Source organism: Patagioenas fasciata, chromosome 10 (genome assembly GCF_037038585.1).
Source record: "Patagioenas fasciata isolate bPatFas1 chromosome 10, bPatFas1.hap1, whole genome shotgun sequence".
Taxonomy (NCBI): Eukaryota; Metazoa; Chordata; class Aves; order Columbiformes; family Columbidae; genus Patagioenas; species Patagioenas fasciata.
This window is the reverse complement of record NC_092529.1, coordinates 9,730,731-9,744,597: the sequence shown is the minus strand read 5'-3', so window position 1 is coordinate 9,744,597 and position 13,867 is coordinate 9,730,731. Positions and strand designations below refer to the sequence as shown.

The 13,867-nt window shown below is 49.5% G+C and overlaps 1 protein-coding gene across 1 annotated transcript; it reads left to right on the top strand.

Moving 5' to 3' along the window:
• The first annotated feature begins 2,526 nt into the window (after positions 1-2,526).
• TNNC1 (troponin C1, slow skeletal and cardiac type) lies at positions 2,527-8,969 on the top strand. The gene is made up of 6 exons (XM_065845650.2): positions 2,527-2,667; positions 6,495-6,525; positions 6,769-6,915; positions 7,829-7,943; positions 8,051-8,187; positions 8,794-8,969. Exons 1-6 carry the CDS (start codon positions 2,644-2,646, stop codon positions 8,823-8,825), a joined length of 486 nt encoding a protein of 161 aa, XP_065701722.1. The 5' UTR covers positions 2,527-2,643; the 3' UTR covers positions 8,826-8,969.
• Positions 8,970-13,867: the final 4,898 nt, after the last annotated feature.

Sequence of the window (13,867 nt, the reverse complement as noted above, 5' to 3'; positions counted from 1 at the left end):
GATGCTTGGAAAGGAAAACCTGAACTGACGCTTTGGAGAAAAAAATGCAGTAAACCCTTCTGCCTGTCATGGTACCTTGGATTGACTGACAAGTGCAATGGCACGTCGGGATGCAGCTGAAGCCTGAGCTAACATGCTGTACCTAACCGCAGTGACAGCCGGTGTGCTGCCTGGATTAAGGGCACTTGTGCTGGCAGCCCGCCTCAGGCTATAGATAGCCGTGCTCTGTCTCTGCTGTGGGTCTCACACAGGGAGACAAGAGAAGCAGCAGAAACGGATGGTTTACCCAGGACAACCCCACACCTGCCACAGCAGTCTCCCCCTGTGCTTTGCACAGCAAAGGCTCTGGGTTTCTCTACAAAACTCCAAGTCCCAATTCTTTTACAAGCAAAGTGCTCTGGAGAGCCAGGGGATGCTGGAAGCTTTGGCTCAGAGCAGCAAGTGGGGAGGCAGGGGTTGGCATGATGGCCCTCACCTGTGCTTGCCTCCCCGGCGGGAGCATCACCTCTCGCTGCCCATGGATCCTACCCGTCCCCTCTAGGCATGGCTGTGTCGTGCAGGTCTCTGTTCACGTTGGACATTTGCAGAAGCACAGCTTTCCTGTGTTGGCGTGCGTGGTGGCAGTGGCCCAGATTTTCCCTCTCTAAGCAGACAGAGACCCTTCTTCTGCATCCCAACCTGGATTCCATCCCAACAGCTCCAGGAATGTGGCCGTGACCCTCTGAAGGCAATGTTAGAGCTCCTGCTCCCGTCACGCGTCGGCCTTAGATATAATATATTCTGATTAATCCAAGGGGTTGTTTTCAGGGGGATAACTCAGAGCTGTCACCTCCTGGGACAGAGGGACAGGGCCAGGTGCGATTCCTGCCCCCTGTCGCAGTGCCTGGCAGTGCCCGGGACCAGTGCCCACCTCCCTGTCAACTCCGCTGGGAATCCCGCAGGGGAAAGCAGCCTGGGATTGGGGTTCACCTTGGCGAAGCAATTCACTGGGAGCCCCTCTGGGGGTGTCCAGGAGGGTTTATGTGATGGTTTGGTCACTCATCCCAGCCTTCAACTTCACCTAAGGACAGGCTCCAACGCCCTTTAACAAAATAATTACGACCCTTCACAGCCTTTTCTGGCTTTTCTCTGTTCAAGGTAACCAAAATATTAATATGTTCCCGTTTCGACGACTAACATACTTCAACACTTAATTCCTTAAATGTATCTGTTTTCATTTTTATTACATCTGCCATGCTCATGCTGAGAAGAGGCAGAGCCTGGCTGAAGCCTGGGTAAATCAAAGCCAGCAGGCACCCACGGGACCGCAGTTCCCAGCAGACTTTGTAGCAAGTTAATCTTTCAGGGTTGCAAAACCTGGGAGGACGTGGTGTGGGGATGCAGTGCTGCGCTCACCCGAGCCCTCACCATGGGTCTCTGGTGAACTCGCCTTCAGCGAGGCATCACATAGGGACAGCAGGTTTTTGCATGCAATGTGATTTCTGTTAAAGGGAGAAAGGTTTTTTAGAAGAGATGGGAAACTAACAGCTGCATTAATATTTTCCGTTTTGCTAGCTAACACCGATATGAGCAAGCTGGAGGTGAGACTTCACACCCTGAGACGCTGGACACATCCTTTGAACACAAGAGGGAGTCCTGAATCACCAAAAGGAGAGGTTTTTGCTTTGGTTGCTGTGGATTAAAATGCTTTTCCCTGCACTGAGAAAACACTGGTCATCACTTGGAGGCCTTTGGTGTGTTTTACTCTTCAGTGTGGTGGGCTAAATCCGTGGTAAAACCATGAACGTGGATTTTCCCCATTTGCAGTGGGCACAGATCGGCTCACTGGTTGGGTGAAGTGTCCTGGTTTCCTAAAGGACTGGGAATTATCCCTGAAATCAAGCACAGCTGACAGCCAGCCTCCCCCTGTACGCCCCCCACCCCAATCCCCATTTTGCAGTCCCAGCTAGATGTAGAAAATGGAGGCAAAGCTCCATCTGCCTCCACACTTCTCCCTGCTGCAGCATTGGGACCACACATTCCGCCGGCCTCAGTGCTCTCACACACGCATCATTCGCCCCTATGAGGCCATCGGCTCCGGCCGCATGTCCCCTGGCAGTACTTTTCCCCATGGGTTTGGGGATAGGGAGCCCCCGACACCTCCATGGGCCATTTGCTGCTGGACGGGGATATTTTGGGAGGCATGCCTTTCCCATATTACCCAGTTTAATTACGCACAGTATAATCTTTCTAATGCAGCTTCTGGGGGGCAACACACGGCAGGTGGAGGGGACACAGTGGCACGTATCCAGTCAGGACAGCCAAATATTGCAATATATCAGCAAGGGTCTTGCCGAAATCCAGCTGAAAGGGCTCTCTTGTTCTGATATCAAAGTCACGAGGAGAGCTCCAGCTGCCCCGGAGCAGGGCTGGGGCTGTCCCCGGACGTGCCAGCCTCAGGCTCGGCAGTGTCCCCGTCCCAAGGCACGCAGGCGAAGCATTCCTGTGGGGACAGGGATGGATGGGATGGGGACGGGCGTGCGGGGCTGCCGGTGGGCTGGTCACATCCCCCGGGGGCGGGCAGCCCCCTATATCAGCCGGGCTGGCGGGGGCAGCACTGGCAGACTGTGACGTCCCCCCGCTCCTTGTCCACCCTCTCCAGCCATGGATGACATCTACAAGGCAGCGGTAAGTGCCTCCCTTGGGGGCTGTGCTTTTGTGGGGGGAATTAAATGGTTTCCAGGGATTTTGTAGTAAATTTCCCACAGCTGTGAGTTAATTCAATTCAAATAAGAAATAATTATAGAGTGATATGTTTTAATCAACATAATCATCCAGGACAGAGACCTTTGCCACTGATGGCTCTGAGGGTTTTCTCATAAGTGTGAAACCCTCAACTGTGCTGCTAATTTATTTACAATTACCCCTCTGGCTCCCCATGGTAAGGCAGGGAGATGGCCTGTAGGTGAAGTTATAAATCTCAACAAAATGTTGAAAGTATGAGAGCTGGCTGTCAGTTTTAGCCCAGACAAAGCAGAGCAGCATTTCCCACGAAATGAAGACTATTTGTACGAGTTAAACCTCACCCTCTTCTTTCTGATGCTTTGTAATTCTGCCAATGCTGTTTCCCCCTTCCTCAGCTGCATATTTTTCTGGGAGAGTTTTAAAATAACCCTTGGCTTTTGTAAGTTATTTCCAAATATCCTCCTCTGCTTTGCGGCCCCTGGTATCTGCTCTGCAGAAATCCAGAATGTGAGCTATGCTCTTGGGGAACGCAGAGCATCCTACCGGCTATTTTAACTTACACAGCTGCACACTGCGCTCACTGTGTAAACCCAAACTATTTATTCTGTAATGAGGACATTGCATTGTTTTGTTAGATGGACAGTGATATGCAGATGCAATAAGGATGAAAATAGATTCTGGATTGAGTGGATTGCTACTGTGTCCCTTCAATAACTGGAGTTAAGAGCTTTTTGGTGATTTAAAAAAACAATATAGTTGATCAGATTTGATTTTAATCAAGAGCATTAAAAATATATCATACAAGTCTTATTTTAATTCCAAGGTTTTTAAAGGGGAGAAAGACATTGCTTGATGCGTAATTGAAGAAAACAACTAAATGCTCACACCTCTCCTGTCCTTTGGTCTGCGCTGAACCTCGTGAAATGGAAACCCCCGAGTGATCCCAACAGTGTGAAAAGGCTCAGGAAAGGCTGTACAATTTGAGTCCCCCAACCAACACCTCAAAAAGGGAGAAAAATGTGACCTGTAAGGTCAAAGGAAGTCCAGGCCTCTCTAATTAAGCTTTTTAATTAAATATGTTCTTTGTGACTGGAGGCACAGGTCCTCTCCACATCGTTTATGGACCTCATGCCTATAATTAGGGAGGAAGGCTGAAGTGTTTTGCAGCTGGCGATGCCAAAAGGGTCTGTCCATCAGCTGGGGCAGTGCGCGCAGAGACCCCCAAAAATAAAGTGTTCCCCACCCGCACGCTTCAGCCTCTCTCTAAATCTCTGCCTCAGAAATGGGTAAAATCCACAGGTGAAGCTCATCCCCACCCGAAGCCTCTGGGCTTTAGCAGAGTTGGACCACAAAGGAATTTAGCTCAGAAAAAGGAACTGTAGAGATAGAGAACAACTCAAAAATTCCTACCTCAGATACTGAAAACTTGCCCCAAACGTAGAGCCCTTGACCAGGAAAATAGGCTAGGAAAAGACCTAATAGATTCCTGTAAGGATTTTGCTGCTGGTTTGAAGCTGGGGCACACTGGTAAACGTAGGGCTCGAGTTCTGGGCATTAACTGCCAGCACCTCTACAAGGCAAAACAAGTCCAAGCCTGGCACAGATGAGATAAACAGCTTTTTATGGATCTGTTCCCCAAGACTTTAACTGTAATAAAACATTTACCTGGAAAAAAAAAAAAAATTAAAGAACTTCAGCTTCCCTGTTTGACTTCAAATGGAAACATGGGATAAAGAGGAGAGCTGAAAAAAGCAGAATACAGCCGATTTGGCATTACCACGGCTGCCACAGTGCTGAGAGCTCAGCGCTCACCTTCCCACACCACAGCTAAAGAAACCCATCCCTGCAATGATGTGGAGGAAAAAAAAAGGAATAAAGCTGCAAAGAGCACCCATGTCCAGAGGACACTATAAACAGCTCAAGACATCTCTGTGATAGAAGTATTACTCTATAGTTACAATGCATTTAATTTACATAGAGCATAGATCTACAGCTATCATTTCAGTAGTCAAGGAAGCTTCAAAAGTGAATAGTCTTTTTGCTGCATGCTGATGGCATATATTAGTGTTGTATTTATGCCAAATTCCCTATGGGCAGCCAGAGAACCCAATGGATTTTCATCTTGCCCACTCATGCCTAGATAAGGGTGTACAAAGACAAAGCTATTTTGGGAACATTTTGGGGCTCTGTTAAGGGGCACTAAGAACAGTGCCAGGGACAAGTGTCCAGATAAAGGGCTGCAAGGATAAATACCAAAGCCTGGGAACAATCGGGGAGCTCATCGTTATCTCCAGCACCTCTCTCACCCGGACTTATAAATAGAGAATGCACCAAGAGGGTCAGGTTACCCAAGTGGCCGTGGACATCAGCCGAGGGAGCCCTCGCTCTGTCCAAACAATAGCACAAAGGGCCGGCAGCTGTCTGCCTGCAGTGCCAGGGCCACAGTGGGCTTGGCTTTCCTCCTGCAAAGGCAATCCTGCCGCCGTCCTTTGGGCTCTCTGGCTCCAAAGTCTTCACCTCCTGATGCATGGGGGTGGGATAAGGCTCTCTGCCCACTTGCTTCAGGTTCTGTCCTGCTAAAAAGAAGCATTTTCCCTGCCTCTTGCTGCAACCAGGAGTGGTTTTGCAAAAAAAACAGCTGGAAATCCCTCCTCTTTTGGGCAAAAGCATCTGCCTTCCCTCAAAGAGAGGATGCCACAAGCACCGGGTTGAGGGGTTCTGCCCTGACCAAAACCCAGCAGAGATGGGCATAGAGGGCTGCTCACATGGGGCATGGAGAAGGTAGTACAGGGACATGAGTGGGGTCAGGCACACTCTGCACAAGCAGAGGTAAGTCCTGGCCGGGGTCACGTCAGTGTTTTAACAGGTGATACTGAAAGGACAGTTGGACATGGTGGTAGGGTCAGCAATTTCAGATAAGTGGTACCTGCAGGCAGGAATGAAGCCAAGGAGAGAAACACACTTAAAGAGACATGACACAGAGCTGATTGATTCCTCTTCGCTCTGCTCATTGATTATTTTAATTTCTTGATGCTAACTAATAAGCTCCCACTGGTCACCTGCCAGGAAAGATGGATGCTAGGGTTTGGGAACAATCTGTCAGCCTGTTTTGGCTAACGCCTAATGACTCTGTGGGCCATTTCTTTGGGGAGATAGCCAAAACAGGCTAAAGGGAATAGCAGCTTCCTGCAGAGACAGAAACCTTTGTAAGGAACACTAACTTGGCTGGAAGTAAACCAGCGCCTAATGCTTTGGATAGTGCAGAGAATTTCCTAAATGCAGGGCTGAAAAACAACTACTGGGGATGGCCTTGTCCACCTCTCCCTCCCCAGAGACTTCTCCAGCATGTCCCACATCCAACTTGGCCTCAGTCCTCAGCTGCACAGCCATCCCTCTGTGAAGCCTGACAGCAGATAGAAATTATCCCCAAATGGTTGACAGAGGCAAAAGGTTTTCACAGTGGGTCTCCCCTGCTTGTAGGGTCTCCCCTGCTTGTACAAAGGCTACAGATGCTGCCGGCCCAGAGAAATAATGCTTGTTTCAAAGGAGTTGGGAATCACTTTTTTTTTTTTTTTTTAAGAGGAAGAATCTCTTAGACTGCAAGAAGTTGTGATATGAAAACCCCACTGGTCGTATATCCCATAGTCACAAGAGTGATCCTTGTGAGGCTTGGTTGCCCTTTGCAAAGGCTGTTGAACAAATAACCTTACCTTTTAACCATTAGCGATGCTGAGGAAGAAAAATGAGTTGTTGTTTTGTTTTCCTTACAGGTTGAGCAGCTGACAGAAGAGCAAAAAAATGGTAGGTGCATCTTCAGCCTGACACTTCAGCCTGAAGGCGAGCTCCTCAGCCAGCAGCCCAGCCTGCCTCCGCAGCTACACCCCAGAAAGTGCTTTGGCCAGTTTGTGCCCAGCCTGGGCAGTCCTGGGGTGTACGCACTGGGGATGCTGTGTTTGGGAAGAAGCCTCTGCCCCAGGGCTGCCCACCCGTGGGCTCAAGGTGTGGGGCAAGACCCCCCACATCTCCTCTTCCCTCTCTCCCCAGAGTTCAAGGCTGCCTTTGACATCTTCGTGCTGGGGGCAGAGGATGGCTGCATCAGCACCAAGGAGCTGGGGAAGGTGATGCGGATGCTGGGGCAGAACCCCACCCCAGAGGAGCTGCAGGAGATGATAGACGAGGTGGATGAGGATGGTGAGAGATGTGGATTTACTCTACTCTCCCAAAGACTGTCCCCATGTCCAAAGGTGTGGGGGGCACAGTGTGGGTTGGGAGCACTCAGTGTTGCACACTGCGGGCAGGATCCGTGCTGGGGACAACCACAGCCTGTGGGGAGCAACCTGCAGTGCTGCAATTTTGAAGGACACCAGACACCAAACTTCAGCACACTCTCTTCCGGAAACATCCAGGCAAAGACAAACCATAAAAATTATTATTCCTATAACGACCAGGTTGCTCGAGCTGATTTTGAGGGATTACAGATACTCTGAAATTGCATGCATCGCTTTAAAAGCAGAAAATACAGGCTGAATGTAGCAACTGCCATTTCCAAAATGCCACAGTTACAGGTTTCTATCAGCAGGAAAGTCTGTCACTGCTCAAAGTGTACACACATGTATTAATAAGTCAATCTTGGTTAAATCAGTGTACCAGTGATCACATGCAACAAAATGCACTGTGTGCAAGTTAGGCAAAAACACCATGCCGAGCAATCATAAAACAAAAAAAGAAAGTTAAAAATTAGGCAAAAAAACCCCCACAAAACTGTAGTGCTGGTGCACACATACACTGCATGAATAGTTGCCTTCCAGAGCTTTTATTATGCACAGGTGTCTCTATAGCAGAAATTTCCATTTGTCAGTGCTGTTTCCAGTAGGACTTTTGGTTCCTTTTGCCTTGGTAAAATGATCACAAAAGCTAAAAATTCCATGATTAATTCAGTCCATGGCCTCAGTCACTTAATGCCAGTGTCCTGAAAGCTGTCCCTTGCTGTAGGGCTGCTCTTCTCAGTTTAGCTCCTTGGTTACTAAAGGTCAGTGTGATCTCTCACTTGGTGTTGCCCATCCACCCACCTAGCACCAACTGATGGTGTTTGTTCTGCCTGCAGGCAGCGGCACTGTAGACTTTGATGAGTTCCTCGTTATGATGGTCCGGTGTATGAAAGATGACAGCAAAGGAAAAACAGAAGAGGAACTCTCAGATCTTTTCAGGATGTTTGATAAGTAAGAGCCATGACTGCAGCATGGTGGGATGGTGGGAGAGGTGCACCTGCCCTGGCTCCCCCTCCCTAGCGTGTCAGTCCATTGCTGAGCTCTTCTGCCCCACACAGAAACGCTGATGGCTACATCGACCTCGAGGAGCTAAAGATCATGCTGCAAGCAACAGGAGAGACCATCACTGAGGATGACATAGAAGAACTGATGAGAGATGGAGATAAAAACAATGATGGCAGGATTGACTATGATGGTAGGGGTCTTTCTTGTGTGCAGTTTGCTCCTGAGCCCTTGAGCATCCCCTGGGCAGCTTCTGCGATCTTTGCTGCCTTCAGGGATGGGCATGAGCTTGTGCAGGCAGTGCTGGGCAATGCACCTGACTGCAGCCCCTGTTTGCTCAGGGATGGGGGTTCCTTAGGCTTGTGAAATGCCAGCAAGAGCCTGGGGCTCCCTTAACTCTCCCCATGCTCTGAAAGCCAGTCTGCACTGAGGAGCCCAGCCCATCCCCTCCTGCCCCCTAAACACAAGCACCAGGTCTGAAGGGTTGTATCTTCAAATGAGATGCTGCTGAAATGAGCCTCAGACCATTTCCAAGCTGAGCCAATGGCTGTGTTGCTGCCGATGTGCTCACCTCCGGCATTTTGGTGGCAGCTGAAGGTGATGCTGGGCTTCGGTGACATTTCCAGTGGGAGTCACGAGGAGTGCTTGCCACAGCCATTCCCCCTCAGCCTCTCGCAACATCGGGGGGGATGGAAGAGGAGATGGGGCTGGGGAAAGCTGCCAAGAGCACACTTGGCAGCTGCGAGGGCACTTTGGTCCCACCTCACACCGCTTGTCTCCGATGTCTTCTCCTTGGCAGAGTTCCTGGAGTTTATGAAGGGAGTTGAATAAATCTGAGGCCAGATCGACAGCTCGACTCTCCTAACCCCTCCAGCTCTGCTTCTCATCTCCTTGGCTAAGTCCCTCGGCCACCGGCATGAAGACTGAGTGCTGAAAAGGGTGGCCATCAGGAAAATAAAATGCATTATTACTGAGCGCCTCAGATGGTCATTCCTTGAAGGTTTAGGGAGAGCTTCACCCTGGTTGTGTACTCATGACTAATGGGAGCCATGTCAAGCACCCTTGAATCACATCTGGGAAGATGACTCCACAGCTGGACCCTAAAGCCTCCAAGGAGGTATTTTGCCACCAGCCTAGGGGCAACCCCTGGCCAACAGGGTCATGGGTGCTTGGTGGGGAGCTGCAACATTGCACCTCCTTGCCCCCACTGTGATGAGGGCAGCAGGAGCTGGTGCTGGACTCAGGAGCTGGCAGTGGTGCCTGCTGGTTTAACTGGAGCATCAGCAGCGTTTTAGTGACAAAATGAGAATTAACAATCACTTATGCCATCACCCACCAAAATTCCTGGGCAAGGGACACCTAATGTATACCCTGTTCCTGTCCCAGTTGTCCTGAAGGGACACTGCTCCCTCTTCCCCGCCACCCTCATGGCCTCCCTGTGACGCATGCAAAAGGAAAAATCTCTATTTTCTTTGGAAATGTGAATAAAAGCTGTTCCTATGCTGGACTGGATACCTCTTTCCCACCTCACCCAGCCTGGGGGGAGGCAGGCACTGTCAGCCATGTGGCACCTCATGGTCCTCCAGCAGCCCTGGGTGGGAGCTTCACTGCAATAACTGAAATACCCAGTTTCCTCTTAGAAATCCCATCCATTGGGGCCACAGGTGCTCTGAGCAAGGCATGACCCTACTTCGGGCCCTGGCCCCAGGCACAGGGTGACAGCAGGGCCAAGGAGGACAAGCCATGGTGTCTCTGAGGGCCCTGGGTGCCATCTTCTCCTGTCCCAAGGAAGCGTGGCATTCCTATGGCATTAGCAGCTCCTCTTGCACATAGCTGCCTCCTCCCATTGAATTACAGCCCCAGCACAGCTCACACATTGCAGTCATGTTGCTAAAATCAAACGTTTACCCAAGCAAAACAAACATTGGCAGGGCAAGGCAAGAGACCGAGCTGGTGCGAGCCCCAGCGATGCTGCCCTCTGCCCTGGGCAAATGTGCCACCATGTCCATGCCCTCGGGCCTGCTGCACCATCCTTTCTGCCTTTTCTCTCAAAACTGTTTCCCCTCATGAAAATAACACCCTGAGCAGCTGTATTTTATGTGACACATGCTCTCATTTATGGCAATAATGAAATATTGTAATTCAGACCTAATGGGCTTGAGGTGAAAACAGCCATCAGTTGTTTGGAAGGACACAGCTGTGTCTTTCCTCTGGACAACCAGCACCAAATGTTTTGCCCAACCAGGGCTTATAACATCAGAGAAAATGATAAAAAGAATGCGCCAGCTCAAGCAGCTGATTTTCCTTGAAACCCAGGATATTTTGGGAACACCCCTAAAGTAAACATCTGCAAGTCCTGCTGAGAAGGGTCTCCCTGAGGGTTCCAAGCCCTTGATGTCATAACTCCTGCTGATTCAGCAGAACTACAGGCACACCAGAAGCCAACAAACACAGAAATGTGTTGGCTCAGACAACCCCATGACAGGAAATGTTCCTGAGTGTTCCTGTTTTCTGTTTCCAATGAATCCATAGCCTAGAGATAAAAATTAATAATTTTCCACCTTTCCAGTGTAGCAGCAGAAGTCATTTCCCACTGAGATCTCCTTCTGAGGACACAGTTTATATGTTTTACCCCGGGCCTGGACACCTTCACAGAGGCGCAAATACCTGGGCTTTGAACATGAGCCAGGGTGATGACAGCTCTCCCCATGGCCATCCAATTCATGGGCAACCCACACCCACATCACATCTCACCAGGCATCATCAACAGTCCCATCACCTTCCTCTGTCCTGACCAGATCCCAACACCCAACAAGAACATCTCCAAGATATTCTCCACTGCTTACTGATACGTCTTGGCTCCCTGAAGACTGAACAAGTGAAAAAAAATAAATCAGGAACTTTCCCAGTTTAACCCCGTTCCTTTAGCCACCTTGGTGGCCTGGGGACAGGCCTGGACCCTTGCTGTGATCCCAGGGAAAAGAGCCACCCAGCCACATGTCTCAGCTCTCCCCACTTGGTTCAAAGGCACAGGCAGCAGCACCACTTGGCCTTGCAGCCTACCCGCTCTTTTCTGAAAGCAAAGCAGGGAAAGTGGTGGTTGGAAAGGAAGAGGGCCGAGGCCTTGTAGCAGCTGAAATTTGGCCATAGAAGAGCTGACGCACTGGGGCCTATTTTGGCTTTTAAAATCCTTCGACCAGAGGCGGCAGCAGGTCAGCACATTCTGAGTGAAGTCAGAAAAACTGCTGCAAGACCTGTTTGTGTTAACACACCAAATCTCCTCTAAGAGTAAGGCAGCAAATGCCAGGGGGTGGGGTGCTGTGGGTGCATTTCACTATTGGCTAAAACACAGGAACAACTGCATTAGGAATCTAACATGACAGGTCAGCGAGTGGGTTAGATGGCTGAAAAACTAGTAACTAGTAAAGGATCAGCCTGGCTGAAGCCTCCACAGAGGGGATGTGCCTGAAGATGTGATGATAATGAATGAAAACCACCCAGAGGAGTCCCTGTACCTATGCAACTCCGAACAGACCTGCAGTTTTCCCCGCACATGTAGTGAAGCTTTGGTGCCAGAAGCCTTTAAGGAATGTGACATATATCCACAAGCACTACTTAAATTAAAAAAAAGCAAATATCTATTGAATCATGCATCCATTTTTTTTTTCCCAATCAGGTGATAACTCATTTACTACCCTCTAAACCAGTCCCCAGATCTATGGGCTCATAGCCCCCTGACAGGAGCTGTGCTGGCAGGTGACAGCAGCCCGTGCCACCAGACACAGCCACAGCTCTCAGGCCATTCGCTCTGCACACTTTCAATGGCAGTGGATTTAATTTCTACCCAGGTTTGCAGCTTTTTCAACTTATTCAAGGCCTCTCTTCAGCCCTTAGTAAACGTTGCTGTGTGAGCTAACTGCAGGAAGATGCAAGGACATTTTGTACTCATCCCCTTAACTGGCCTCTGCAACTCACCCAGTTACACATCTGCCACCAGGGCAGCAGCAATATAACGTGAGCTAAGGCACATCACATAAGCATTTCACCCTGTTGTGTGGCCACACCTGCAACAGCCTTGAAACTTGGGCAAAGCAGAACTCACCTTCCATTCACTGCTTTTTGCCTGAACACACTACGGAAAGGTGGTAAAGGGGGAAGGAGCAACACACAAGCCAGCCCTACTTTAAATTTTCACTGTGAACACCAACATCCCCAGTGAATACTCTGCCCCATCAGAACTTTTTGCAGTGCTTCAGTTTCTCCTCAGTTCCTTGCTCTTGGCTTTCAGCATGACAGCTCACCTTTGCCAAACGAGCTGATTCAGTATTTGGTTACATGCCCTTTGCTGCCTTTTTTTTTTTTTTTTTTTTTTTTTTAAATTGAGGAAGGGAAAAAAGGAGCCAAGCTAAAACCTGATACCAAGTCCTCTTAACTGCAAAGAGGATAAATCATCTGCAGCAAGCACAAAGTACGGCAGCAGCAAGCACAAAATGTATAACCCAATGTACAGCAGTTGCAGAGAGACGCCCTCAAGCTCATCCGCTTCCTACAGGACACCGACTTAATCATCAGAGTTTTGAAGTTTTTAAATGTCAAAGATGACAGAGCTCAACATGATGGGAATAGTTTCAAGTGGGCCTCAGCTGCCAGTTCCGTCTCCCGGGCTCTGAATACGTAATCCTCCTGAAAAAGATCTTCAGCCTCACTTGACCAACAGAAATCAAGACAGAGAACTGAAATGATTTCACAAGACAAGTGAAAGAGGACCAAGACCAACCAGGAGGCCATGTCAGCACAGACTCTCCTCTACAGCTTTTCCATCTGGGCTGGGGCAACCTCTACTGCAAGGAGGGAAGTTGTTGACTGAGCTGTCAGAGGGTTAGAAAACACAACAGATGATCAATCAATGTCCAGGCAGCGTCCTGTGGGACCACCATGCGTGCAAGTAGCAAACAACAACAAACCTGACACCGAGCTGCTGTGGAAGCTCACAAAATTCCTGTCTCTTGCTACACAATGATGCCTGGATTAAGGTTACGTTCCTCTGTGCTGCATTTTGTCACGCAGCCGCTATTTTGGTCAGAAAGTCAGCAAGCCCATATTTGGGAAGCTGTCCCACTGAAGGGCAGTGTGAAGGGCAGTGAGACGAAGAGGCTGCGCTGCAGGCAGGCCTGGGGGAACTGCCTGGCACCACAGGGAGCCCAAATCCCACTCCGTTTCTCCTTAACACGCCAACATTCCTTTCTCAGCCTGACCCTTGCCTCTCTTCCCTCAAGCTGCAGCCTTTGGGTAAGCTACTCACACAGAACAAGCACTCTGGGAAAGACATCAGGAGGGTTTCAAGATTAAATCCCTTCCTAGATAAGAAAGCCTTAGGGCTAGAGCTTTCAAATGCAGAACTTAAACCAGTCTGGATATCTGCAAGCACAGAGGTGAAGGTACAGCAAGACAAACACAAAGTCCTCTGTTCAAAAGCTTTTTCTTTCACTCTTCTTGTTACAATGCACAACTGTAGCAGACTGACCTTCACCTACACAGCTGGACCAGCCACTGTTTCCTCCAACACCAGCAGCAACCCCAGGGGACACCTCCCCATGTGAGGTCTCTCTGTCAGCCCTGAAATGGGCTGCCCAGCAGCTCTGGGCCAGTGGTCAAGGCTGCCAGATGTGCATCCTCACCTGAACCACAGCTGTCCCATCTTGTCTTTGTAGACGAACTTACTCAAGCAAGGACAGCACCAGCCACACAGCTTGAGACCTCCAATACCAACACACACTCAGGTACCACTGAGGCTGCTGGGATTTAAACAATGTGGATTTATCTCTGGATGACCTACTACGTGGCAAAAAAAAGCCTCTCTAGGGAGGATTAAC